The sequence below is a fragment of the Coturnix japonica genome, chromosome 31 (assembly GCF_054131305.1).
Source record: "Coturnix japonica strain WE chromosome 31, WE-NBRP24, whole genome shotgun sequence".
Classification (NCBI taxonomy): Eukaryota; Metazoa; Chordata; class Aves; order Galliformes; family Phasianidae; genus Coturnix; species Coturnix japonica.
This window is the reverse complement of record NC_140693.1, coordinates 5855601-5869453: the sequence shown is the minus strand read 5'-3', so window position 1 is coordinate 5869453 and position 13853 is coordinate 5855601. Positions and strand designations below refer to the sequence as shown.

General features: G+C 40.7%; 2 protein-coding genes and 1 long non-coding RNA gene across 3 annotated transcripts; all 3 read right to left on the bottom strand.

The window, feature by feature from the left end:
- Positions 1 to 285: 285 nt before the first annotated feature.
- LOC146755705 (kinesin-like protein KIF20B) lies at positions 286 to 4328 on the bottom strand. Its single transcript, XM_085525327.1, has 4 exons — positions 4006 to 4328; positions 3489 to 3569; positions 2634 to 2760; positions 286 to 2096 (listed from the first exon to the last, which is right to left on the bottom strand). Exons 2-4 carry the CDS (start codon positions 3525 to 3527, stop codon positions 1924 to 1926), a joined length of 339 nt encoding a protein of 112 aa, XP_085381453.1. The 5' UTR covers positions 3528 to 3569; positions 4006 to 4328; the 3' UTR covers positions 286 to 1923.
- Positions 4329 to 6084: 1756 nt separating this feature from the next.
- On the bottom strand, positions 6085 to 8911 carry LOC146755704 (uncharacterized). Its single transcript, XR_014937974.1, has 3 exons — positions 8669 to 8911; positions 7773 to 8039; positions 6085 to 6309 (listed from the first exon to the last, which is right to left on the bottom strand). It is a non-coding gene; the product is annotated as an uncharacterized LOC146755704 (long non-coding RNA).
- Positions 8912 to 9516: 605 nt separating this feature from the next.
- LOC146755703 (obscurin-like) lies at positions 9517 to 13454 on the bottom strand. Its single transcript, XM_085525383.1, has 5 exons — positions 13160 to 13454; positions 12203 to 12469; positions 11728 to 11992; positions 10477 to 10743; positions 9517 to 9842 (listed from the first exon to the last, which is right to left on the bottom strand). The coding sequence occupies exons 1-4, from the start codon at positions 13359 to 13361 to the stop codon at positions 10710 to 10712; spliced, it is 768 nt and encodes a 255-aa protein (XP_085381509.1). The 5' UTR covers positions 13362 to 13454; the 3' UTR covers positions 9517 to 9842; positions 10477 to 10709.
- Between the last annotated feature and the right edge of the window lie 399 nt (positions 13455 to 13853).

Below are 13853 nucleotides of genomic sequence, written 5' to 3'. Positions count from 1 at the left end.
CCTCATGGATTTATTTTCAGTTTACAGAAACTTAGGTTGCAGTACAAACATGTTTGTTCTTTTTAGTGGGTTTAACAGTAATGTTGTTATGTTGTATTTGACTTGTCTCTTTTTTCACTTTTAGAGTATTGTCAATCGAGGCCTTGATTGAGTTATAATAGTTATGTTATTAATTTAAGTAGTGTTGCTATTCTATAGGCAGTATTGTAAGAAGAATTCTATGGAGCGTCCGTCATGGATCCAGATGAGAAGTTCACAGAACAGCAGCTACGAAGCAGTATAAAACTACATGAGAACTGATTGAACAAATGAACTGAACTGCTTGTTAAATATGATTAATCGGTCGTTAAATCAAACCCCTTTTCAGCCTAAAAGAAAACGGGGGAAATGTAGAGCGTGTTTTTTACAGCTAGTTAGCTGAGAAGGGTCGTAAACATGGTGCAGCTAAGCAAGCAGCCATAACACCTGCAAGGACAGCAAGAACAACAGGATGCCCTGGGATGGTGAGAAACTAACCATGGTTTTGTGAACTCGGCAAGGGAGTAGCTTTCAGTTGATAACAACAAGCTGTTAAGATACTCGGGGATAGTATGTAATTGGGAACCAATGATGAGCTCCACTTTTGGAATATGTATGAGCTAATTATCCGTATTATAAAGGTACACGCAGCCAAGGAATAAACGAGAATAGCTGATCATATGTCAATGACAGGTGTGGTCGTCTGCTTTTCTCCCGCCGTTCTGCAACAAACATCTATATACAAATTTAAGAACACAAAGGAGTAACTGTTACTGTTTATTAACAACCAGTTTTAATAATACGATAAAAGTATGTCCTGAGAAAGGGGAACAAACATGCTTCTTCAAGGTTTTTTAGCTGTTCTGGATCTCAGCCGTCGCTTGATGATCAGATGATCACTTTCCTTCTTTTGTTCCTCAGATTCCTGAAGAAAACATTTCAAAAGTTACTCATCTTTTTACACAAGACTGACAAGCTCTTCTTGACCCACGCAAACATATTTCTTCCCCTAAATGGATTTCAGAATGGAATTGGCTTATTATATTTTATTCAGAAAACTATGGGATACCGAGATCATTTTAATGCAGCTTAATCACAAGGAACAAATATGGAGAATGTACAAAATCCTGTTTATCTTAAAAAAGCACACACATCTGAGGAAAGCCTGAAGGCAGCTTTCATTTTGAAATACTTGTTTTCAAAAGAGTATTATAATACTTGTTTTGTGAAACATGAAGCGTTCAGAAAACATTTTTAGCCTCAATCCCTGTAGCTATGACTTGCCCAGAATTTCAGTTCTCGGTTCAGTTCCATGTTCTCAGAACTACAGTGAGAAAAGAAATTCTCATCTTCTTCATCCTCTAACAAAAAAAAAAACATTTTGGTTTCTGCCCCTATCATTCGTCAAATCATCAAAAAATTCAGAGGGATATTACAGTATGGGCAAATGATCACTATGCTGAACAGAAAAAGGACTCTAATATAATTAAAAGATGCAGTTCCAACAGAGCAAGAATGTTCTTAACACAATAGCTGCCGACAGAGTCATGAAACTGGCACATCAGATCCTTTGCAAGTTGGCTTAGACAGGAGATCATAGTTTAAGCATACCTAAAAAGCTGTCTAAGTTGTGCTCTAGAAAAGCGTGTAGTAGAAAAATCCCACTCCGACACACTGAAATTATCTATGACTCCAAATTAGAAGACATCTCCGTGATTGCTACATCACCTACTTAGTAAACTGTAAGCCAGCCAAACACAGAGATCTTTGAGGACAAAATAAAACAGAACAGCAGGAAGACCAACAAGAATGACTTGGTAGAATAAAGAAATACCTCAGTACTTTCAACCTCCCCCTGCAAACAGATGAAACCTCCAGTCTGTTTGGACTCCTTAGTAGTTTATTTTAAGCCAAGACTACAGTATAATCGCTTACCGAAGAAGCAGGTATATCTAGAGGGCCAGAAACGACAGTGGAATACAGCTTCCTTTTGCATCGTTTTGGCTTGGTCTCTCCTTCTTCGAGACTTTCAGGTTCGTTTGATTTAGGAGAACTTACTGCTGACATCAGCTTCTTGGCTAGAAGAAATTTGTTTTGATACATAAACCAATCAACTTACTGGTTTTGTGAGTCTTTAAATCAATGAATGCAAAAAAAGCTTTGTAACAAACTTGGTTTATAAATGACACGTAAAATTTAAGTGAAAATACTCAGAAATTGTATGTGTTCATCGAGGTTCTTTATTGCTTCTATAGCTGAAACTGTTTATAGGTTCAGGTACGGCAGCTTAAAGCACGCATTAAAATGGAGTATGAAAGACAATCATGGCTCAGAAGTCGCTGGAAGTCAGAAACTTCAGCAGGAGTTAAACAACAGGCCTAACTTTCGTGCTGACAGAAGCACAAGACAGAACCAACTTTCTCTGTATACTTGTAGGTTTTCACAAATGTAATAATGAATCTCTGAAGAGACGAATAAATGCATTTACTTCATAAATCAAAGGACAACTTAACATGGCAGACAAGTCTAAGAACACATACATTAATAGCCTACAGCAGAAACAAGCCATTCTACAATTTCTAGAAAACATGGAATAAAACTTATTCTACACCAACCTTTAGAGTGTATAATAGAAGGAGAGCTTTGAATAAAATCTCCAACTTTTTGCAGTGTTTCATCCTTCTTTTTAGTCAGTCTTGAAGCATGTACTCGCTTTCTCAGGAAGTAGTCTTTTCCGGATTTCTGTTCAACAGAGATGTGAACATGTGAAACAAGAGCATTGTTTAAACTTCATTTTAGTTCAACGTTATTTTAAGTTGACATTTTGAGCTTTACTACTGACACCTCTGTTCATTATGCTGATGATACCACAACGGCAAGTAATGTAGACAATTTTATACCCTTTAGGGAGTTGTCAAAATCTCAGCTATTTCAAGGCATACGTTTCTTAAAGTTTCTTAATAAGGCAGTAGTTTCTTTAAAAGTAGCTCCCAAGCTGTGGAGTTGTTTCTTACATAAGCTGTTCTAATTACATAAAATAAACAAACATACAAAACAGAAGACAACAAATGGGAAAAATCTACTACTCATACTCTGACCATGCCAAGGATACTGCTATCACATGTGAACGTCTGTTTTTAATAACTGCCATGCATATTAATGATATGAACCTTAGTTTAATACAAGGGCTTCACTTACAAAAGCACACGATAATACACTAAAGCTTCTCTTCCCAACTATTCAGTGTGCAATATCCTTCCCTCCAAATCATTACACAGTACAGCCATTACACGCTCTGGGGACAGACTGACTTGCCCTTTGGTTAGCTTATGGAATTTAATAGGAAGAGCTCATAAGCATGTAAGATTCCCATTCAGGTATACACATAAGGATAAGACACTGCTTCTTTCGTGTGACCACACAATTACAGGAAGTCCCAAGCTAGCTTCAAAACTAGAACAAAAACCAACCATTTTCTCGTTACTTGCAGAGGGTGAATTAAAAGCCATGACAGATTTTGTATTTTTCGTGTTCTCACTTTTCACAAAATCCTGGGAAAATAAGACAAGTTTCAGCCATGATTCTTTTGGAAAGAACAATTGATGTCACAAAAGTGAACACTTTAAACACTTTTGCTAATAGTAGGGAAGTATCTGCTAGTGGTAACTATTCCACTGTAAATCAAATAATAAATAAGCATTCAATTATAAAAACAGGACATTAAGATATCAGTATTAGACATCTCATGATGTCTAAAAAGCTGATTTATGTCTACAGGTTTCAAAGAAAATACACAATGGAGTTAAGAGAAATTAAAAAACCGTGGAATTGCTGAACCTGAATATACACAAGGAACAAACTATCACTTATCTACAGGCTATGGTTCCAAAGGTAGAACATCTCCTCTAATTCCTACTCAAACTGGTTATTTCTCTTTTAGATTAATGAACTATTTCTGTCTTCTACCTTTCACATCGCATAACTCACCTTTGTTCTTCTGCATCAGCTCTTCTTCAGTTTTAAGTAGTTTGGTGTTTTTCTCTGTTAGCTCTTCTTTGGTCTCCATCAGTTCAAAGTTAGTTTTCTCCAGCTGCTTTTCAAACCAGCCAATATCTTCCTTCGGGTCCTCCAGGGATACAATGGAACTATGTGCTGCCTCAGCTTGCTCTTTAATATCCATGACATCATAATGCACAGAATCAAGAATGCCCTCAGGATCAACACAGGTGTCAGGCACTATGCTATGTTCTCCACCCTGAAACGTAATTTATAATCAGTTAAAACTGGTGAATAGCTGACTACATAATAGCTGTTATTTCTACAGATAGTCTGGATAGCCACTATGAAGACAGCCATACAAGAAGTTTTTAATTTCAGCTTCAAAACCCACCTCACAAATTCACATACAACATGACAGTGATTCGTATGGGGGGAAGATAAGTGGCATTCTAGTAACAGCTAATATATTTTATAGTATTTGATGACCACACTCCCCCTTTTCTTTTTTTTTTTTTGTTTTTTTAAATATTACCCCAGATTGATCTCCTTCAAATTTAACGTACAAGTTCGGACTCCCCTTTTCTTTGTATACAACGTAAATTTTCATTTTGTGTTGCAGAAACAAGGAAAACGCCCAAATTCCCAAAGCTTTCTGAAACTGTTCTTAAGGCTCAGCAACTATTCCTGCTAGATGAAGAATAGATGTATCTTGCTCATCATACAGCAACACAGCATGCACTTCTTTGTAAACAGCCTTGTGTTTCTATAAGATGTGCCCATAACATTTAAATAGTAAAAAGGAAAATATTTAAGGAAAAAAAAAAAGGAAAATATTTAATAAAAAAAATATACCAGGGTGTCATGGTTTAATAATTTTGTAATTTTGCTATCAGTATCACTCCTGTTAAGGAGCTATCTTAGGTTTGCGATTCTGCACCTGTGAGCTTGACCTTGAAAGTCCAGGCGGACTGCCAATACTCCGGTTTATTTTATAAACACTGCTGAGCTTTGGTTTTTTTTTTTCACTTTTTTTCCCTCTCTATTGAAAAAAAATAAATAAATAAATGTTCCCTCTACTAAGTGTGCATTATAAGGTACTGCATTTCATTAGTTCCTCTTTTACGGTGCTCCAAACATATTGGACCATGTTTAAGCTAGCCTATTTTTCCTATGAAGTTATAGGAATGTATAATACATTGAAAGCATGGTTAGCAACACTTATTTGGTATTTGCATGCAGCTCCAGAGGGAGCAACTAATGCAACCAATAGTACGGATATGGTGGTTTTTGAGCGTGCTTTTCCTTTTTTCTTTGCATCTTTTAAGCAGTCTTCGACTGACCAATTGTCCCAGTGGACCACACTGTCAATCGTATTAATCTCCCTGAATTTGCTGTTGGTTATTGTAGTGATCTCACTCGGTATCTGGATTTATAACATCAGGAGGAAGTCTTCCTTACAGTCAGAGAATACTGAGTGGCAGGGAGTGTGGAGAAACTTTGGAGAGACTTTTAGAGGACAGACATCTTTAGTGTCATGGAGCTTTACTCCTGAACACTTAAAGAATCCTGAGAGTTTGACTGCATATTTGAGACAGGAATGTTGTGGCTCAGGCAGATCTAAGGAGGCACAAATGACTTGGGGCCTAGCTAATGCTTACCAGGCCTTATTCAATACCATTCCTGAGAGGGAAGATTTTGAGGTTGAGAGAGAGAGTCTCGGGGCCGAGAATGAGAGTATCCAATCCAAACTCGACACTCTCCAGTCCGAGCATAACGTCCTCCGGTTCGGGTACAACACTCTTCAGTCCAACTACGACAGCCTCCAGACTGAGTTCGGTGCTGTCCAGAAATATAAAGCCTTGGTGGACACTGGTGCACAATGCACCCTAATGCCCTCAAGTCACCAAGGGACACAACCAATATATATCCATGGAGTGACTGGGGGTTTACAAGAACTATGACTATGTTGGAGGCCGAAATAAGCCTCACTGGTAAAAACTGGCAAAAACACCCTATTGTGACTGGTCCAGAGGCTCCATGTATACTGGGAATCGATTACCTTAGGATTGGATATTTGTAGGATCCCAAGGGGTATCAATGGGCCTTTGGGATAGCTGCTGTTAACACAAATGGTGTTTATCTGCTGTCAGCTTTACCTGATCTGTCAGATGATCCTTCTGCTGTGGGGTTGCTCCAGGTAAAAGACCAAGAGGTACCAATTGCCACCAAAGTGGTTCACAGACGGCAGTACCGCACCAATAGGGACTCATTGCTCCCCATTCACAAGCTAATCTGCCAATTAGAGAATCAGGGAGCGATTAGCAAAACTCACTCGCCTTTTAACAGCCCCATATGGCCAGTGCATAAAGCCAGTGAAGAATGGAGGTTGACGGTGGATTACCGTGGCCTAAATGAAATCACACCTCCATTGAGTTCTGCTGTACCAGACATGCTAGAACTCCAGTATGAACTGGAGTCAAAAGAAGCTAGGTGGTATGCCACCATTGACATTGCTAATGCCTTCTTTTCCATCCCATTGGCTGCAAAATGAAGACCACAGTTTGCTTTTTCCTGTAGAGCTGTTCAGTATACCTGGAACCGTTTAACTCAAGGGTAGAAGCACAGCCCAACAATTTGCCATGGGTTGATCCAAGCTGTCTTGGAACAGGATAATGCTCCCGAACACTTGCAGTATATTGATGATATTGTCGTGTGGGGCCATACAGCAGCAGAGATTTTCAAGAAAAGAAAACAGATAATCCAAATTCTTTTGCAAGCTGGTTTTGCCATTAAGCGCAGCAAGGTGAAGGGGTCTGCCCAGGAAATCCAGTTCTTAGGTGTAAAATGGCAAGATGGGCATCGACACATCCCAGCAGATGTGATTGAAAAAATCACTGCTATGTCTCCGCCCACCAACAAGACAGAGACCCAATCTTTTCTGGGAGTAGTGGGCTTTTGGAGAATGCATGTCCCAAACTACAGACACATAGTGAGCCCCCTCTATCAGGTAACACGGAAGAAGAATAATTTCTCATGGGGTCCTGAGCAGCAGCAGGCTTTTGAGCAGGTAAAACAAGAGATAGCCCGTGCCGTGGCCTTGGGGCCAGTACGGACAGGACAGGATGTAAAGAACATCCTCTACACTGCTGCTGGAGAGAAAGGTCCCACTTGGAGTTTGTGGCAAAGAGCTTTAGGAGAAACCCAAGGCCAACCCCCAGGACTTTGGAGTTGAGCATATAAAGGGTCTGAGGAGTGCTACACTCCAACTGAGAAGGAGATCTTAGCCGTGTACGAGGGGGTTTGGGCTGCTTCTGAAGTAGTTGGGACAGAGGTTCAGCTCCTTCTAGCACCTCGCTTGCCTGTGGCCCCCCTGTCACGGACACAGGTAGATTTTTGTTTAAACCGTGACAACTACCCAGAATGCAGCATCAGGGAATTTTTGCCTAGAACTCTGGAGGACTATTTGTAACTCAGAAAGGTCAGAGATAGAAAGTTCACACTGATTTCTGGGTCACCAGCCTCACCGTACATCAGCATTTTTGGTTTTTAAATGATACATAAAGTTCTCAATGGCACTGCTCTAGTCGGTAGTTCTTTCCCTTTCTGTGCAGCTTGCTCTGTGCATGGCTTGTGAACCGCTATTCAGGCCAGACAGCTGCAGCCCCAAAGACCTGCCATAAATGTACAAATTCTACCAGGATAATGTCTTGGTAGTGGAGAAACAGGATGCGCAGTCATATGCCTCTCACACATACCTTGTACAACCAGCTTGGCTCTGGACTGGGCATCACCAATGTCACAGGTGTACACGTCACTGTCACTTTTCTCCAGATTTTTTATGCACAGCTGCAGGTCTCGTCCTTTCTGTGCCCTCTTGTATTTCCTGCCAGGCCTGAGCTAAGCAATGCCTTTCCTCCATATGACGAAGGATGCGGCTTTCTCGCTCTGACATGTAAAAAGTGCACTTCCACTTTCTTCAATTTTCAAATCTGAAAGCTCCTTGATAAAGTAATTAGGTTTTTCTGGAAGGAAAAAAAACAAAGGATGAGGGTGTAGGACAAAGGGATTTGTTACCCCAACAAGTCCCAAGCATACAGAGGTGTCCTGAATCTCCTTTGCCCTCATTTCAGAATATCACATAGAGATGCAAAGAGTCTAAGAAGACCACAGAGTCCACCCATTTACATAGGTTTGATAATTCCAGTAGATATCTGGAAAGTTCAATACCATTATACATGCGCTGGTAGGATCTCATCTGATAAACTGCATATAGTTTGATTACACATATTCAATAGAGACTAATTCAGATTGCCATCTTTTCTTGGCTCACTAACACCCAAGATCATAGAATCATAGAATGATCACAGAATCATAGAGTGGCCTGAGTAGAAAAGGACCTCAAAGAACATCTAGTTTCAAACCCCCTCCAAGGGGTCACCAACCACCAGACCAGGCTGCCCAGATCCACATCACACTGGAGAATCATTCAGTTTCCAGATTATTTTAAGGAAAAGATTTTAATCCATCATATTTTCTGAAAACTAAGAATTGATCCTGCTCAAGGAAACAGAAGAGAAAAACATCACCCACAGGCTGCAGATATTTACCTCGACTTCTCTACATGCCATCCCCAGTGTGCTTTTCAACTCACCTTGCACAGTGACCCTGGCTTTTGTTATGGAGTCCTCTGTCTCACAGGGGTACTCCCCACTGTCCTTGGCAGTAGAGTCATGGATGATCAGAATGGCCCCAGTTCCCTCCTGCTGCAAGTCGTACTTCTGGCTTTTTCTGATTGCTTTGCCATCCTTGTACCACCTGATGTTCAAATCCGGTTTTGACAGCTCACAGCTCAGGCTGATGTCCTGCCCTGCTGCTGCTGTCTTATCCTCCAGCTGTTTTGAAACCTCAGTAGGTTTTCCTGGAAGAAAACATTGCTTTTTGAGTAACATACACTTAGGGTAGGATGCCTCTCTCAAAATACATGCATCTACATGCTGGAGATAAGTTAGAGAGGCACTTGCAACAGACGCCATCCTACAGCCAGCAGTAATCTGCAAAGTACAGACAATAGAATTCCAGGCAGCATTTATTCTCTCTTAAATCTACCCAATTGAGGATGATGAACCATGTCTGAAAACTGCCTCTTTCTTCTCTCCACTCATCACACTGGGAGCCTCGGATGATGCTCTCAGATGCACATGCTCTAGATAGGAATTTGTTGTACAGCTAGATGATGTGAAGGCCATCCCTTCAGCTTATACTTAGAGGATATTTGCTCCCACAGTTCCCTCAACAGAGCATTCCTGATTTACTGTTAATGAAACAAGCTGTAGTCAGATGCCCATTTCCAACACTACCCCAGTGCTTTGGGTAGTTCTCACATTTGTGTAAAATGTTTCCTCCTTTTACTTATTTTTAAGAGAAATTCTCAGTGCTTCGAGGTTCAAGTAGAAGGTTGCTATTCACTTTAACCATATTATGAGTTAACTCTCACGACAATCTTATCAGAAGACAGTTGAAGGAATCAGGCCCCAGAATCTCTCCCATCTCATTACCTTTCACAGACAGAGAGGCTTTGGAGGTTAGACCACGGGCAGTAAAAACAACTTCCCCAGCGTCAGTAGGAGTCACACTTTTGATAATGAGAGTATATTTCCGACTCACGTTAGAAGCTTTAAATCGCCCACCATTTTCCACTCTGCTTCCATTCAGTGTCCAATTGAACTCATCTATGCTTTCATGGGACAGAATGCATTCAAAAGTACAATCTTCTCCCTCCTGGATTTCAGTGTTTTTCAGCCGTTTGGTAATGCCAATATTCAGCTCTGGAAGGTAAGAGATAGGTTAGTATGAGGTTTATATGGAGAAAAGGCATTTGTGACTGACATGAGTAGCTGTACTGGTGTTTTAACTCAGGATTTGCAGAACATGGCTGCATTCCTTACTGATGTATTCTCTAAGACATTCTCCACTCAGAATTACCAGAAAGCTATAAAAAAAAAGAGACGTGAATCTCTTGTCTTTGCTCTGGAAGAACTACAATTAGAGCAGCTCAGTCCATGGAGCAGAATGAAGATTCAATGAGCTACAGAGGGAAAAACCTAACAGAGAGGACAACTCTAGGATGCTGCGTGAGAAAAAGGGTTTTGCCTATGACAAGAAATTAAATGTTTCTATTAGCTAATTTCTTACCATCCTGCCCCTACACCATTTCTCCATTTTAGGGATGTTTAGAAAGGAAATATTTCCAGGACATTCTTGATGTGTTTGGTGATTTTCAAGGCAAAATGAGATACATTTACATGAAAAGCAATGGGAATTTTCCAGACATCACTGTGCTAAATTGCAGTAATACACTTCTATTGTAGAAACTATTAAGGCTCGTGGGGGAATAGGTGTAAGACATAGTGACCACACTGAATGTGCTTTCAGCACTCCTTTACTTTCCACAGTACTTACCCTGAATGCCGACCTTTGATTTGGCAACATCAGTGCCAATATCACAGGTATAGAAACCTGCATCTGACATCTCCAGGTCATGGATAAGGGGACATAGGGTCTTCCCAGACTGTACCAGCTCATACTTGTTGCCAGAAGTGAGCAGAACACCGTCCTTCTTCCACACTGGTTTGACCTTCTCTTTAGAGACTTCGCATTCCAATTTAATCACACCCCGCTCCTCACCAAAAACATCATCCAAGGACTTCATGAAGACAGCAGGCTTCTCTGCAATTAAAAAGGCAAAACAGAACAACGTGATACAGAAGTTGAGACATTTCCAGTTGCTTTCAGATTTTTAAAGAGGGATAAATAAATCTTTACCAGCACTGACAACACCAATATAGAACATAAAGCGGTTTCATGTGTGTTGACTGAATTCACTTTATGGAATTCTGAACTAATGAGTAGGAGAATACAGGGAACAGGAGGGACAGCCTGCATTGCTTTGGGTGGGACTGATATCATATGAAGTAATTGGGATGCAGCTCTTCTAAAGCTGGAGAGCTGGCATTGCCCTCACATGGAGCAGAGCTCATACAGCAGGCCACAGGATTAAGAGGATAAGCTGCTGAACACTTTTCATTTTCCTGTTTTATTGACTCCTCTTATCTATCTTCTATTTCACACATCAGATGTTTATACTGGGGAAAAAACTTCCACCAAATGCAAAAGAAAGGAGAAAGAGGAAATCCTTCAAACTCTGAGCGCATAGAGTAAAAGAGCTTAATTGCTGGGGAGAGCAGATTAGAATCACAGTACCCTTAGAATTGGAAGAGACCCTTCAAGGCCATCTAGCCCAGCTCCCCTGCAATAAAAAGGGACATTCACAGCTAGATCAGGTTGCTCACAGCCTGGTCATTAGTCATCCCAGAGGCAAAACACACACTGAATGATCTCTCCCTGCAGTCATAAATCCTTGGAGACAACAGCATTGACACTGCATGTTACTGAAGCAGTAAAAGAAATTGCTCTTGTAACTCTCCTTGTGCTAAATAAAATGATGATAAAAAGCAATGGAATGCTTTGGCAGGACACCAAAACCATCCTCCTCCGTTGATATCTGCTGCAATGGAACCTTCCACTGGAAGAAAGCCTCTGATGACTTGTCACTCCATAGAGGTGAGCTTTAGAAGCAGGACTGCTGCACAATAGAATGAACTGGAGCTCCTTAGCATCTCTTACATCCAGGAGGGGTGTGATCAGACCCACCTATCACTTTCAGGTGCGCTTTCTGACACCGTGTCTGACTTCACTGTCACTGTGCCAGCATCCTCAGGCTTAACCTGCTTCATTGTCAGTGTGCAGCAATTGCCAACGTTCTTGATGTCATTGTAATTGTTGGTGTAAAGGAGGTTGCCATTCAGGAACCATTCCATGTCCTCGTCATTATGGGACAGCTCGCAGGAGAAGACAGTAGAGCTCTCTTCTTCAATTTCCACATCCTGCAGGTGCTTCGTTACTTCTACATTGCGGGCTGTGGGGAAACAAGGTGAACTGTTACCACTGTTACTATAAATCATACTGGGATGTGGTAGAATGGTTGGACTAGATGATCTTTGTGTAATCTTCTCAGTGAACATTATATATTTATAAAGTTAGCAGGAGAGAATGGCAGAAATCAACCTCAAGAAGAGAAATCTGAGGTGAAATAGGACATGGAAGAGGCCACCCTCCCTGCTCATACCTTCAGCTGTCAGCGTGGCCTCAGTCTCTGCAATTCCTGCCTTGCACTTGTACACACCAGCATCATCGGGCTTCAGCTTCAGAATCTGGAGCTCTGCTGAATGCTTATCCCTCTTGATCTTGTACTTCTCAGAGGGCTTGATGAGTGTGTGGCCTTTGAACCATTTCACAACCTTTGGAGAAGGCCTGAAGTCACAGGACAGGATGACAGAATGACGTTCCAAAGCTGTCTTGTCCTCCAACTTCCTGGTGATTTCTATATGGTAATCTGCAAAGCAGGGGTGGAAGAAAGGATGAGGACAATTGGAAGAAGAGGAAAGTCTCTTGCGTGTATTCCATTCCAATTAATGTCATGTTCACAATGGTTCTTTGAACGACTCTAAAGATAAAACAAACGATTGTCTATAGGGAATGCCATTGACTACATTTCTATAAAGTAATACTGTATATTATCTACCAAATGCAAGGTCCAGCTCTTGTTCTGTGCTTATTAAATTGCTCCCAATTGTTGAGGCTTTTATTCAAATAAGAGTGAGTTGAAAATATAACAAGTACTTTAGGATGTGAATGGAGACTCTTATGCTGGGGACAACAGCAGATAAAAAGCCTGCAAGTTTCTTTCAGATGAAATCAATGACAAACTGCATCAAATTTAGGTGCTACCAAACTTAAACTTGTCTACTTCAGAAATACAATTAATTTCACCTGATTTGACTTCTTTGGTATAGCCAAGGACAAAACCTCAGCTCTGTAGATCTGAATAGTAAGCACATCACAGCTATTCAAACAGATCTTTTACTGAGATGCAGCTGTCTCATTTAGTGTCCAACGGCTTTGAACTGGAAATGGAGCAGACCCTCCAGACACACACACAATATTTCAAAGACCCCAGTGAAGGAAGACTGTACGTTAATTAATTCTTCATCTTCATGATGTAAACCAAGCCAGGATATGTTACCTCTGACAAGCAGACTGGCTGTGGATTTTGATTTGCCAATTGAGAACTGAATGGTGCTTGTCATATCAGTGGTGGTTTTCGGTATGGTCAGCTGGTGGATGGTGCCTTCTTGCTGCATAATCAAGTTTCTGCCAGCCTGTAAGACTTCCCCACGTAGGAATACCACTTGGGAGGTTTCACAGAAGGAATGGATATCTCGCATTCAAATTTGGCTTCTTCAGGCTCAGTCACATCCTCATTACACAGCTCCTTTACTAGATTAATGGATTGCTCTTTAAGAAGGATGGAACAAGAGAAAGCAGAGATCTAGAAGGAATGTAAAAAACCCTTACATTATCACTCCACTTACTCATGTCAGCATTACTGCACATGAACACTACACCTATCAGCTCAGAATGCCTTGAAACATCATTAAAAAATAATAGAAAGAAAGGAATGTTGTTAAGAAGTCAGACAATAAGATTGACAACCTGAAAAGTGCCCAGATCTTCTGATTCCCAGTCCAACATCTAAATCAAACCATGACCTTCCCATCCCGTTATCAAACCCCTCACATTACAAAATGGAAAAGAGGTTCAATGAAACACGGACATTGACAATTACTTTGGTTAAATACAGCATCTTAGCTCTGAACAACAAGTTTTCACCTAGTAAAGGTCTCTGTAGCTCAAATGTAATGACTCTACTTAGGAGA